This window comes from Pteropus medius, unplaced genomic scaffold, assembly GCF_902729225.1.
Source record: "Pteropus medius unplaced genomic scaffold, Ma_sr-lr_union100, whole genome shotgun sequence".
In the NCBI taxonomy this organism is placed as follows: domain Eukaryota; kingdom Metazoa; phylum Chordata; class Mammalia; order Chiroptera; family Pteropodidae; genus Pteropus; species Pteropus medius.
Window position 1 is genome coordinate 1,739,775 of NW_024352783.1, and position 14,012 is coordinate 1,753,786.

General features: G+C 50.3%; 1 protein-coding gene across 2 annotated transcripts in view; it reads left to right on the top strand.

Moving 5' to 3' along the window:
• NTN1 (netrin 1) overlaps positions 1 to 14,012 on the top strand; it is a 186,754-nt gene that overhangs the window by 159,312 nt on the left and 13,430 nt on the right. For both annotated transcript variants that reach the window (XM_039847341.1, XM_039847340.1), the window contains exon 6: positions 6,716 to 6,790. In XM_039847341.1, the coding sequence (XP_039703275.1) occupies positions 6,716 to 6,790 (75 nt within the window). The remainder of the gene's footprint in view (positions 1 to 6,715; positions 6,791 to 14,012) is intronic.

Sequence of the window (14,012 nt, forward strand, 5' to 3'; positions counted from 1 at the left end):
GGCTCTTGTCTGTGGGTTGGTCAGGGGAGCAGGTGGGGGGAATAAAAGGAAGGGTCTGCTGCTCCCAGGAGGAGTCAGGATGCCAGCCAGCCAGGATGGGCCTGCTGCGAGCTGCAGATGGCGGCCTCCAGGTCTCAGCGGCTCTCCCTGGGACAGAGCTGTCCTAGTGGGGAGCCAGGCGGTCCCCGTGTCTGTTCCTGGCAGCTCCCATCTTGTTGCGCAGGAGGGTAGGAGTGGAGGTGACCCTGGTGCAGGGGCCCCTGCAGATCTTCTCATATTTACCTGCTCTCTTGATCAGAGCCCCAGAGAGTCCCCTGAGAGAGCCAGGGCAGGGAGCTTCCTGCTCACCTTTTCTCATTACTTCCTAATGTGTCTCTTTTCTCTCTTATATTCAAAATTAGACATGACAGTGTTTCTCTGTCTCTCTCTGTCTCTGTCTCTGTCTCTGTCTCTGTCTCTGTCTCCCTCTCTTTCAGTTTGTTAGTTTGGGGCTTTACTGAGAATCAGTTCTTGGGTGTATTTGAAACTTGAGTTTTTCAGTATCCTACTTTATTAATGTCTACTTCTGTTGTTATTCTTTCCTCCTGCTTTCTTCGGGTTTTTTGTTTTGCTCATTTGTTACTTCTAGAATTGAATACACTTCATTTATTTTCATTCTTTTTTGTTTAGTAATAAATACTATTTATTACATTGTGGTCAGGAAATATGGCCTGTACAATTTCAGCTTCTTGGAATGACTTTAGCATCTTTTATTATATATTTGTTTCTGTCTGTTTCGTTTTGAATTTCTAACAATTTTTGTTTAATATATTTTAATAAGATGTTTTTCCACACAGAACGTTCTTTTTTATTACTAAATGAATTTCTTAGTTACCTAGTGACAAACTTACAACTTCTTTAAAGAAGCTTACAACTTCTTTTAAAGTTATAAACTTTAAAAAAAATTGCTTTATTATGTCCCTCTGAAACAGTTATTTAATGTTTTTTGATCATTTTTTCAGTGGAGTTGAATCCACTTATAGTCATTGTTTTGTTTTTAGATAGTTGCTCTTATATAATCTTAATTTATCACAATTGCTTTTTATATATTCCATTTTTCCTGTTTTTTTTCTTTTCACATATTATCTATAGTTTATTTTCTATCTTCTCTGGTGTTTCGTGGTTTTCTTTGGATTTTTCAAAAGCACTATTTGATCTAATAGCTCTTATTTGTCAGAATAAAGCGTGAAATAGCATCTTTTGCATTCTACCTACTTAAGACAGAGTTGTGGTCTCCACTTCATTCTACTTCTTAGTTTTTGTTAATATGATCTAAAGTTTTAGACTAAAATCTTAAAGTTATTTGTATGTACATATACATAGTCTTATGTTCCTTTCGAAACATTTTAAAATTATTTTGCTATTTGCCTTCAGTTTTAGAACCAAATTTAAAATCTCTTATGTTCACTGGTTTCAGTGTTCACCACCAGTGTCTTCATACCGTGACTTTCCCCTCTTCAGCTCTTTTTTAAAATTCATTTTATAGTTGGTTGGAAAACATTCTTAAGTATTTTTCTCAGAAAAGATACATGATTGGAATATTTTCAGAGCCCTAGCACTCTTGAAAATGCCTTTCGTTTATCATGGCCTGCATTATATGTAAGACAGTCTAGCTAGGTATAAAATTCTTGGGTCACAGACTTTTTTCCCTCTTAAAGACACATAGATATTGCTCCATGATCATCTGGGCAGCTTCTTCTTGTTAATTTTTAATCTGTATGTAGTATTACTTATCCTGGTATTTCATATGTTTTGTGATGATGTGTCTGGATATTGGCTTCTTTTCCTTGTTTTCCAAATACTCAGTGAGCCCTTTCCTTGCATGTATGTAGATCTGTCTTTAGCTCAGGAATCCTGTCTTTGATTCTTATTTCTATTCCATTTGGCCTCTGCTGCAGTTCTCTCTCAATCGTATGTCACTTATATCCTTATCGTTTTCTCTTTCACAGTTTTCATGTCTCTATCCTTTCCCTCTAAATTTTAGGAGAGTTCCTCCAATTTATTCTCCATATTTCTGAATCAGTTTTCTAGGGAATCATTTCTCTTTACTGCTTTCAAAGTGGATTTTAATTGTGCTATGGATTTTTAGATTTTGGTTTTGGCTTTTCCAGGTCTTCTTTCTCTTATATGTCACCCTTTTTTTGGTGTGTCATCATAGAGCCTTTTTAGCTCAGCCTTGTGTTTCCTTATGGCTTTCTTTTTCTATTTCACAGAGGCTTTGTCTTTTTAGAATTTTTTTAGTCTGCCATGCCCATTCGGTTACATATTGTCTATAGCTGTTTTCCAGCTATGGTGACAAAGTTTGAATAGTTATAATAGAGACCGTATGGCCTGCATAGCTTGAAATATTTATTGTTTGGCACTTTGCAAAAAAGAAAAAAATTGCAGACCCCGATACGAGCGTGACAGCTGGGTTCCCATCTCAGCGTCAAGCTGGATGGAAGAGGAAGGAGTGTATGCAGCTCCACCTCGAGTTCCTAATTCTTACCAGCCTTTTCCCTTGACTCTGCTCTGTGGAGGTGATACCCTCTACTGCTTAATTTTCTCATTCTCTACCTCAGTGATTTAGATAAAAATGCAAGTTCAGATATCCACTGCAAACACTGTCCTTCCTGTCCTTACCCTCCTTTAAGCTTCTCCTCCCTGGAGGAGGGCACTGCTTCTGGTGCCCCCACTCAATTCCTGCCCATTTATTTGCTGGTTGTTGTCTCCCTGTCATTGTTCCCTTTTTCAAGATCCTTTCATTCGTCAGATACAGAGCTTTGTCCGGAGGTAAAACCTGGACAGGTTTTGCTTATTCCACCACCATCTGCCTTTAATTAATGGAGATTGCTCCCAGATTCCAACACTGGGTCATCTATCAGTTTAGTTTTTGGCATTAGTGTGAATTTTCATTTTTTTCCATTATCTTTATAGTTATTTTGGAACAAAACAAGGAGAGGCTACATGGGTGGCTGCCAAGTAGATGCCATTTTGAAGGAGTCAAAGCTACATTTTAAAGCTGTGGTTTGTCCATCTTGAAGCAGTCTCTGTAGCTTTGTGTATATTTGATAAAAGAAGAAAATACAGGAACATTTTCCCTTATCCAGGGACTACTTTTCCAATGACCTCAATTCTCTGGAATACCACCAAAACAAAGAGTCCACAAGCAGCCAGATAGCTGCTTCAGTGTCTATGTTCTGGAGGTTATTCACTTTACCCAAAGGAGAGCATTTCAGCCTCTCATTCCAAGTCTATTTACCCATGTGTTACATACAATCCTAACAAGCTTGTCTTCCTGTTTTCGGAGCTCACAATAAATTGTAAGCAGCAGATCTGAAAGGAGTAGAGGACATTGTACAACAACAAGCACACTGGCCTGAACTGAATTTCTGGCTGACAGAAAGGAAGGACGTAGGACGCCCTCCGCCCCACCCCCTTACCGCACACACACAAGTACAACTACAGATATCCAGAGGCCAACACTATTTTCCAGGGGCAGACAGCTTGAGTTTCTTTATGTGAGTACTCACCTGTGTAGACCTTTCCTTTGCCAAGTTGGGTGCTCTGTGCAAGTCGTGGGTGCAGAGACCCTGTCCGCATTCTCACAGCTACAGTTAGCTCAGACAGTGGTTTCTAACCCTGGCTGCACATTAGAAGCACCTGGAGAACTTTAAAACGTTGGCCACTCAGGCTGCCCCCTTAACCAATGATATCAGAATGTGTTGGAGGTGAGACTCAGGCATCAGTGTTTTTTAAAGTTCCTGAGTAATTTCACTGTGTAGCCAAGATTGGGGTGAGGAATACAGACTCTGCAGCCAGACTGCTTCATTTGTAAATGAGGCTGATTGGCAGGGTAGACAGTGTGCCACATGCCTCGTTAGTGCCATGTGAGGGCTGCCATTATTGAAACACAGACTCTTGATATTCAGAAGGATGGCTGTGATTTGTCAAGTAGGGTCTGGAGCTGGAGCTAATTAGGCAGTGATGGATGCCACACATTCTAGGATGATTTCTGTCCCAGGTGGACTTGGCTCTGAAAAGAAGAGCCATAGATGTTACCAGGAGGGAGAGTGATGGAAAAGGAAGGGGGGAAGTGGGAGCTGAAGGCGCAAGAGTGGGTCGTCACAGGACTCAGCCACCTTCCCTTCTACTCTGCGGTGCAGAGCTTGCTTGGGGCACACACCCTGGAACCCTTCTGATCTCTAGTTTCCTCATCTGTAAAATAGGACCTGGCAATCTTTACCTCATAGGGTTGCTCTGAGGCTCTGAAGAGCTTACGTGCTCCAGTGTTATCTCTTGACCCAGTTTGTCAACCTCGGGGCTGAGATGGAGTGACGTGTCTTGACCCATGCAGGAGGTAGGGCGGAGGTGGTTTCCTCCTGACCAGAATGCAAGTACTAACTGACATAGGCCAATGTCTTTCATAAAAAATAAAAAAGTGATGAGAGTGGGTTCAGTCAGGGCTGTCCCTATAATAACGTCACCCAGCACCACTTGCATTCCAGTTCACTTTCCTAAGTGGAGCAAGCAGAGCGGGATTCCAGCCAGCTCACTCAGGACCACAAGGACTTACGCACAGCCTGGGTTTAACCATAGCAGTGGCTTTGCTGTGAGCGTCACTCCATGAGCTGGCAGAGACGTGGCTGAGAGCGGCTGTTCCCAACAGTGAAGTGCAGTGTGATGATGCTGTTGCCAGTGCCACTGATCTTTGTGTTTGGGCCACCGTCCCCTCACAGCTCGACCTTTCGGGCCAGGCCACAGTAGAATGCAGGCCACACTCTCTGGATGACCCAGTCCCTGCATTTCAAGAAGTCTTTACTCTAATAACCAACTAGCCATCCAGCTGGCAGGAGGGACTGGCACTGCAGCCTCTGGTGCTCCCTGGGTAGGGCATCCTGGGGTGGGGGATCCAAGGGCTCAGACCACAGGGAAGCAGGAAGAGGGGCTGTTTTTCCTATTTCCTGAGACGGTTCTTATCTGGGTGCCCCAGGAAGTTGGCTAAGAAGGCAGTAGGGAGCCGCAAGGCTGTGGATCCCAGGGCAATGGGATGGAACTGTTTCTCTTTTAATTGAGGCACTAGTCAGTATATCCTGGGACCTCAAAGGAGGCAGCCACCTCCCATGGGGCCAGAGGCTGACTCTGGGGTGATCTCTAAATATTCCTTACAGATCTAAGCCATGGGTTGGGGGTGGGGGAAGATGGCACTGGGAGGCTTGACTTTGTGCTCTGGCCTTGTCCTGTGCTCCCATGCAAATCCTTACCCCTAACTTGGTTTTCCCCTCTGCAGAATGAGGGGCTGACACCTGCTCCTGGGCAGTCACTTGTGAGTGTGTGTGTGTGTGTGTGTGTGTGTGTGTATCCCTTTCACCTTTCTAGTCCCCCCACCCCATCCCTCACCAGGACACACACCCAACCCATTTCCACAACCCCATGCTGTCATTGCTTCTAAAACAGACTGAGCCCTCCAGTAATCCCCAGGCCAGCATGGCTGGTCTTCCTCTGCCAACATTCTGGGAGTTGCTAGAACATGGGGTTCTCTTCATCCCAGTTCTGAGCTTAGCACCCTCTCACACTGAGGGGGAATCTACTGGTGTTTACTGAGACACAGCATGGTGTAACCAAGAGTATGGCGATTTTGGCATTTCAAACCCATGTTCAAGACCTAGCCTTGGTGCTAGATGTCTGGGATGCATGGGGTGGGTGGTCTCCGTTTTTTTTTACCTGCAGAATGGGAGTAACACCCACACATCAAAGAATGGTTGTGAGAAATGAATGAGATCCAGCATGTTGAGTAGTAGTCCAAGGCAGGCTGGAGTGGTGAATTGGGCCTGTGTGGTGGGCTGCCCATTATGCTGAGTATCACACACGGACCTGGCAAAAGAATTGTATCACCTGTCCAAAGAGCAGAAAGAGCTGGCAGGGGGAGGGTGCAATAGGCTGGAGTTGGAGGTATGCACTTTGTGGGCTGCCACAAGCCACCCCCAGGAGAAGCAGGTCTGGTTGCTGGCAGGCCCCAGGGCCCCCCACATCCTGTCCAGCTCATGCTCGGGTTGTGGGAAGCCCCCAAAGCGATACCCAGCGGATGCAGGCCGGGCAGCCCTGCCTCTCAGCAGTAGGGCCCATTAGAACTGAACTCTTCTTCGGGGGGCATTTTATTTGCACACTCCAGTAGAGTGGACACCAAAGGGTTTTTCTAATGCTTCATGGGCTGCTAATTTCCTCCGTGACCTCTTTTGTTAGGGCCTGACCCCAGCCAGAGGCTCTGCACCATGAAAGCCAGCACCTGACACAGACCCGGGGCACGGGGTGACAATGAGGCCTCTATCAGTTTTAATCAGGCTCCACTTGCGTCTTAAGAACGGGGGAATTTGTGTGGCGCTCAGAAGCCCTGGGTGGCACAATGCGGGAGCCCCCAGTGTCCCTCACGGAGGCCAAGGGGGCTGCAAGCAGCGGCTAAAGGATTCGTCAGGCCAGAGTGGGGGGTAGGTTGGGCAGGGGCCTTTTGTCCCAAGCTCCTCTTTAGAAGCCAGGCCTGCCATGAATGGCCGTCAGCTTGGCCTGGCCCATGAGTATCGCCGGCCTCTGGGTATTTAGGGAGGCCTCTGAGTATTTAGGGAGGCGGGCTCCCGCTTACCGCCAGCCTATTCAGCGCCATCCTAATTAGGTTTTGTCTGTGCTCTCCCCTCCCCTGCAGACTGTGATTCCTACTGCAAGGCCTCCAAAGGGAAGCTGAAGATTAACATGAAAAAGTACTGCAAGAAGGACTATGGTGAGTGAGAGTTCCGTTGTCTAGAGAAGAGGGGAGGGGGTCATGTGACCAGCGAGGAGCAGGGGTTAGGGTACAAGTGGCCCCGAGTGAGTGTTGGTGATAAAGGCCCTGTGGCTGGACAGGAACTGAGCTGGACAGATCCCATGACCTGGAATTTCTCATCTCTTCTACCCTGGCCCTCGGAGGGGCCACAGAGCCTGCAGGGAGGCACCCAGGCCAGTAGGGTTGTGTAGGGCTGGGACTTCCAGGCTGGCTTCTGGTTTTCACTCTGCTCCAAGAAGCTGTGTGGCTGCAAACCAGTCACTTTACCTCTCTGGTCTGCAGTGCCCTCATCCATTCTATGGACATTTAACCTGAGACTCTGTTGCTCAAGGGAGGTCCTGTAGACATCAGGAAAGGGGATGGGAACTCCGTGGTTTGCTTAAAATGCAGATTCCCGAAGTCTCCTTCTTCTAAGGGTTGAACCCACAAGGTTGAGGTGGGTCAAGGAATATGCGTTTTAAATGGCTTGCTGGTAATTCTAATGCCCCTGAAGTTTGAACACAGCCAAAGGGGGATCTCCACGGGCCTTTCCAGCCCTGGGAGCCACCTGCAGAGATTCCCTGTCACTTGAACCTTCAGGCTCCCTAAACTTGGAAGGGGGTGCCCAATACCCCTACTCTCATTACGTTCTGTTCTCCCCAACCTTGGAGACAGTGAGCCCCTGAACCCCTTCTCTGTCGAGCCTCCCCTTTCCCGCCTGCTTAAACACTTGCTGAGAATCTCCTTGTACGGGCCCCACCCTGTGGGAGGCGAGGAGCTGGCTTTGCGGTTTCTGGTCCCTGAGAATGTTCTCACTGGCCAGACAACATGTGACACAGAGTCACGGCCTGCCTGCGGTCATGGTGGGTGGGAGGCAGTTGGGAACCTGCAGGAGAAGGGGAAGCCTTATTGGTCCATGGGCAGGTGTGGGCGAATGGCTGAGAGGGCACTTCAGAGCAGGAGAAGCAAACAAGTCCCAAGAGAATTTTCCAGCCATTCACTGGCAGAGCTGAGAAGGCCCCTGTGTAGAGACTAGGACACCGGTGTGGGTGGCTGAAGCCCGGATGGCCCAGCCAGGATGTAGCTGCAATCTGGACGCAGGCCCAGGGCCTCTGAACCCAGGCCTGGTGCTTTCCACCATGACCCAGCAGGTCTGGCTGATTGGGGCTGTGGCTAGTCCTCTTCTTCCCAGCCCCCAACAGTTCACTCGGCCCATCGCCCCACTCCAGCTGGATGTTGCCCCTCTCCAACTGGCCCCCAGAGGCAAATTCCCCACCCAAGGCTTCAGTGGCCCCACTGAACCTAGCATCACTCTGGCCTCATCTGGGAAAATGGAGTGATCTTTTTTCTTCCCAGTTTTCCAGGTCTGGCCTGATAATGCTCCTTCTGTGGAACCTGGGGCAAGCCCAGTTGCTTATTTGAGCCTCAGTTTCCTTTTCTGTAACATGGAGGTAATGCACCTACTGTGTGTGCTTGGGAAACACCTAGCACAAGCCTGATGTCTAATGGGCTTCCAGTATGGAATGACCTCTACTAGTCCACAGGAGGCTGGGCAGGAAGGGAGGAAGGAAGAAGTGGAGATGGAAGAAGTGAGATGAAAAGGAAAGGCCCCTAATGAGGAGGACTCATCTTCCAGATCCATCTATTATGCACTCCATCCCTCCTGACCCACGGGGTCTGGCAGCTTGGCCCTGGAAGTCTGGCCCCATGGGGGTCCTAACTCGGCCAGCTGTTTTAACCAAACATAAGGATTTTTTTCCTTTAATAAGGACAATGATTAGGTCTTTTTAGGAGAAAGAAATGAATGATGAGACCCAAAGGAAACCAGAGGAATTTTGAGAACTTCTAAAACTTTCTCATTCTGCTGTGCGTGTGCACATATGCGCGCACACACAACACGCACACCCCACTCGCAGTGATCCAGCCACGCTCCCTGCCAGCAGCCTGGCCTCCCATGGGGTGAAGCCACTGGCAGGTTTTGTGTGTTGATTCAGAAGTGGCCAGGCCATGTATATCCCTGCTCAGACCCCTCTGAGGTCCATAGTAAGTTCCTAAAAGCCCCTTTAGAGGATTTGCACTCCAAGGTAGTACAGAAACTTCTGCTTCCACCAGAAGACAAACCTTGATTTTGAAAAGAAACTTTGAGGTGGTTTCAAGATAAAGGATGTGCTGTCTTGAGCCAGGGTGACAGCTATAAAGAGAGGCCCCAGATTGTTCTGGATGAAACTTGTGTGGCCCCAAGGTACAGGGCTTTGTCTTCCCAGACCCAGGTGTCTGAGTCTGTTGGGGACTTCGAGGTGGCCTTCTGCGGGCAAGAGGGACTGAGAAGTCTGCCACATTCCCAGGCTGGGGGTCTGAGGGCCGAGCCCAGCCCGTCCTCACAGGCTCAGCGAAGAGCCCTGTGCCTCTCGCCCTGCCTCCCCTCTTCCCTTCTTCCTGCCTAGAACAGAGGCTGGAGGGAAAAGGAATAAGTGGCCTATATGGGGGAAGGTTGTTTTAATTTTAGTCTTGAAGCATCCTTAAGTAGACGCTACGGAGGGAGAGCCAGGAGAACGGAAGAGCTGAACAGTCTTTCTCTCCATAAGGTGTCGACCCGCAGGCCCTGTTCTGTTTTTCAAATGAAAAAAGAAAAATTGGACTTTTATTTAAAAGTTACCAAAACAGATCCCATTTTCCACCTTATTCTGTTTGATTCATTCCTGTTTTGTTCTCTTCTGACTTCTTTTTCTCCATGGAATCCTGCCTTTCTTACCCCTGATATTCTCAGGGACCCTTGGCATTCTCAGAGCTCCCTTAGCCACCTCACTCACCAGCTGGCAGGCCCCCTGTCTCTGTGGAAGGGGCCCTGATGCCCTCCTTTCATAGACCCAGGGAGGTCCCCAGGCCCTCCCCGAGCCCCACCCCTGCTGGTGCCCCGCCCCGGCAACAGGGGCTTCTTTCCTGTGGGTAAGGATGGGTGGGGCACAGCCTTTGGTTTCCACTTGACCTCTGCTCCCTGACTCAATCCTTGCCTTCCGCCCACACCTCAGTCCCTCATGGATTATCAGACTGCAGCAAGTGTCAGTTGTGACCGGCTTCAGTTCCCTCATGTCACAGATGGGACCCTCATCCAGCCGCTGCCCAACAGAGGTCCAGCCTCCTGCTCCTTCCACAGGCCCTTCCCTGGGTCCCCCCTCAATATCATATTTAGCCCCAGGACCCTACCTGTCCTGGGGCAAGAGGAGCTAGGAACAGCCCTGCATGCCCACCTTTCCAGACTTCATCAAAGCTACCCTTGCTGCTGCCCCCACACCTACGGCCAGGCACTGCCCATCATCCACAGTTCTGCCGCAGGGCAAGACTTGAGGAGCAGCAGATGCAGGAGAGAAGTGGGGTGCCCCCTCAGGTCGCTGATGAGGTCTGAAGCTGTTGTGCTGTTAGCTTTAATGTCCTCCTAACTGTGCCCCCTGGCCTGTTGCCCAAGGCCAGGCCGGACATTGCCCTTCCTACTCCCCAAAAAACATTGGGGGGTTTTCTGGTCCCCAAGACTATTCCTTATACTCTTGGGATTACCTGAAAGTTGGAGAACATCTCCACCCATGTCAGCATCTGGGCCTGTGTATTTAGGCAGGAAGCAAGACAAAGAAAGTGTCAATAAGGGCTCCTAGGGACAGCTTATAAGAGCCCAGCAGGGTGGGGCGGGTAAGGCCTCAGGGAGGGAGTGAGTGGCACCCACAGAGTCTGGACTGGGCCCACTGGCACAGCAGGAGGCCAGTCCAGCAGCAGCTGCAGGCCTAGCTCTGAGGCTGGGGGACCAGGTCTTGGCTTAAGTCTGTAGGACCTTGTAGAGCATCATTCCTATATCCTGTTGGGACCCTGGATCCCTGGCTGAAGTGTGAGTAGGGGTGTCCCTCCTATAGTGGGGACAGACCTGGGCCAGCCCAGGGGAAGATGAGCAAGAAGAGGATGAGGATGGTGCTGGCCTGAGGATGGGAGAGTAGGTGAGGCTGGCCTGGGCAGGCCAGGCAAGGAAGGCTGGGGAGGGAGGTCTGGATGAGCTGCATAATCTCTGCTCTGTGACTGACACCCCGGCAGGGAGCCAATTAGGAAACACATTTCCTTCACTTACAGCCAGGGCACTTGGATGTTTCGGGAGCTGCTAATTGGAACCTCAAGTTTGCTGTCCCTGCTGGGTGAAGAGCAGGCCCCTCCTCTGAGGCCAGCTCACGAGAGAGTCTTGATGTTGTGTGGTTGCAGAGCATGGATTTGGGTCTCCACTGACCTGGCCAGTAGACCCAAGACTCGGGGAAGCTGGGGAATGAGGAATGCCCAGGGGGCCGGCTTGGAGTGTGCAGATCCTGCCCTGTGTTCTTTTGGCATGTTGACCGATGAGAGAGGACCCAGCCTGGGTAGGGTTGGGGTGGGCGCCCAGCAAGACAAGAATTGGAGTGGGGGAGGGCCTCAGGCCAAGCCCCGCTGTGCTTCTCATGTCCGTCCAGAGAAACCCTATAACAGGGAAAGGGACATTGGCCCCAGAATCTGGTAAGACACAGATTCCTAACTTGCTCTGTGACTTTGGACAAGAAGCCTTACCAACCTGGGCCTCGGTGTCCTCATCTGTCAAATGGAGATGTGATCAAGGGGACCTGACATTCATCTAGATAAGACATGTCACAGCCCCAACACGCCAGTTGCCATCTCCAAGGGCAGGGGTCCTTGGTGAGGCTATTATTGCCGGTCCACCTATCCTGGGACCACCTCAGTCCTCTGTTGCCCTCTAGGGGAATCCAGCTCACCTTGCAAATGCTTGAAAAAGCACCCACGAGAAAGCTTAACGTGGGACAGTTGTTCACATAAGAGTTTTTATTATTCTCAAGTGTATTAGCAATTCCTGACAACTTCTCAAGAAACTCAGCCTTGGAGGAGCCCTTCCTTTGTATAAATGCTTCGAGTGAGTGTGCTTCAGTGACCGTGTGTGTGAATATGTGTGTGCGAGTGTGTCTGCATCCCATCGGCCGCTCAGATATAGGCAGAGCACACCTCTGCTGGAGTCGCCCGCTCTGTGGCACATGTACAGGAAGCCCGGGCTCCAGAACCTCTGCCAGTAGAGTCAGGGCGATGAGGATGGTAGAGTGACACTTTGTTCCCAAGCATCTCTTGTGTGGGGATGTTGGGCCCTGGCCAGACCAGGGGCCAGGCACCTCAGCTGGTATGGGAAATGCTCCCTCGTTGCTGCGCCCCCTCCACTGACCTGGCGTGGAAGTGGCAGAAGGGGGCCTGGCTTTCATGCTCCCCTGACCTTCTGTAGTAAATGCCCTCAGCCTGTCCAACTGGGCCTTCCAGCCCACCTAGCCCCACAAGGCCCTCTCCCCACTCCTCCCAGGCCTGTGCCCTGCCACTCAGCCTCCTGACTTTCTTTTTTCCCATCTACTTTCCTTCCTCTTTATTCCATCTTGTCTCTGGGCTCCTTCAGAGGACCACTGTCTGGTCCTCACTCACCTCCTCATGTTTGCGCAGCCTCCCCCATCCCATAGCCGCCGTGCGCAGGCATTCGTTCCCCGCCCACACACACATACATAAGCACAGCACTGCACATCCTAAGAAGTCCTGCTTGCTCACACACCCATACCCACCTCTAGCCATTTCCTCCTTGCACACTCATTGAGCGTCTGCTGTGTGCCGCATTCTGTTTTGGATGCTAACCTTATAGATGTGGAGGGGACACAGGCTTAGCCCCCAAGGAGCTTACAGCCTAGGAGGGGAACAGATACACAGATGAGAACACAGATGGTGGTTGTGCGGCCAGGGTCCAGCTTGAGATGGCCATTAGCAAGGAATAGCCTGTCCTCCGAAGAGGGGAGGGAGGGAGGGCTTCCCGGAGGAGGGAGCCCCAGTATCCGTCGTTCACTGGGCAAAGCAGGGCTCCCAGGCAGAGGCAGAAAGGCCTCTAAGCACAGAAGTGGAAACAGGCTAAGGAAATGGAAGAAGAGCATGTATGGGGTGCTGGGGGCCGGGGGTGGGGGCCGGGGAGATGCTAGTGTGGACCTCAGCAGCCATGTCCGTGCTCATATCCAGAAATCATTCTGACCCCACTGAGAGCCAGTCTATCTCATGCTGGCCCCCAGGGCTCCTACGTGTTTGCTGAGCCACTGCCTCAGGTGGCCTAGTTGCTGCCCCTGCCTCTTCCTTCTTGAGTTTCAGAAAGAGTGGGGAAGACAGACAGCTCACATTCTGAAAGGTGAGATCATCTCACTTTTGCCAGTTCTTGGAAAAATTATTTATTCCCAGAAATGTTTATTAGTCACCTCTTTTGTTGAAAGACATTTTGGCACCACCGGATGGAAAAATCAGAATGCTTTTCACAAGATGATTTGTCTCCAGTATTCCTTCTTGAGATCCCACAAGGATTATTTGTGAGGATACAACTCAAAGGGGAGATCCTGTTGGCCCCTGTGGGGAGAAGCTGGGCTCGTTAGGTGGTACGCGTGTGTGTGCTTTCTCGGTGGCCTCACAGCAGAGGTGGACCTCTGTGGAGCTCTGATTTATAGCGACAGAGAGTGCTCTGGTACCTCCTGAGGCAGTGGAAACCCAAGAGAGGAGGCTCGCTGGGCCAGTGACTGTTCCCTCCTCTGCAGGCCTCTGAGCGGGCACCTCACAGCCTTTGTTCACATCCTTATTGAGTCCTCAAAAGCACCTGTGAGGCAGGAATTTGTTTCTGTCATTGGGATGTCAGGATTCAGTAAGATGCAATAACATGCCCAAGATCAAGAACTCCAAGGCCGAGGTCTTTCTCCTCCCCTGTGCCGAGGCCCTGAGCCTTTGGCAGCACAGAGTGGGGACAGCAGTCCCTTAGAAGGCTCGAGAACTGGTTCCCTCACAGGACCCCGAACTCAACTCTCAAAAAGCCTCAGAAGAGAGAATAAGCCCTAGAGGGGAGGCCACAGAGACATCTTCTTGGGATCACCATGGTGTCAGGGTGACTGTCACAGTGGTGGGGCTGTTGGAGAAGATGGAGCCAAGGTTGTGGGCGTCATGGCGGGGATGTCATTGATGGTGGCAGAGGTGAGGTTGGCACTATTCTGGTTAGGGGCATGGCCATGCGACAAAGGGTCACGGGCACATCCACGATGGAGGATGGGGACACCAAGCTAGCCGTGGAGGTGGGTGTGGAGACGATGCTGGCAGTGGGTTACTGTGAAGGTGGCATGGCATGGATGGAGAC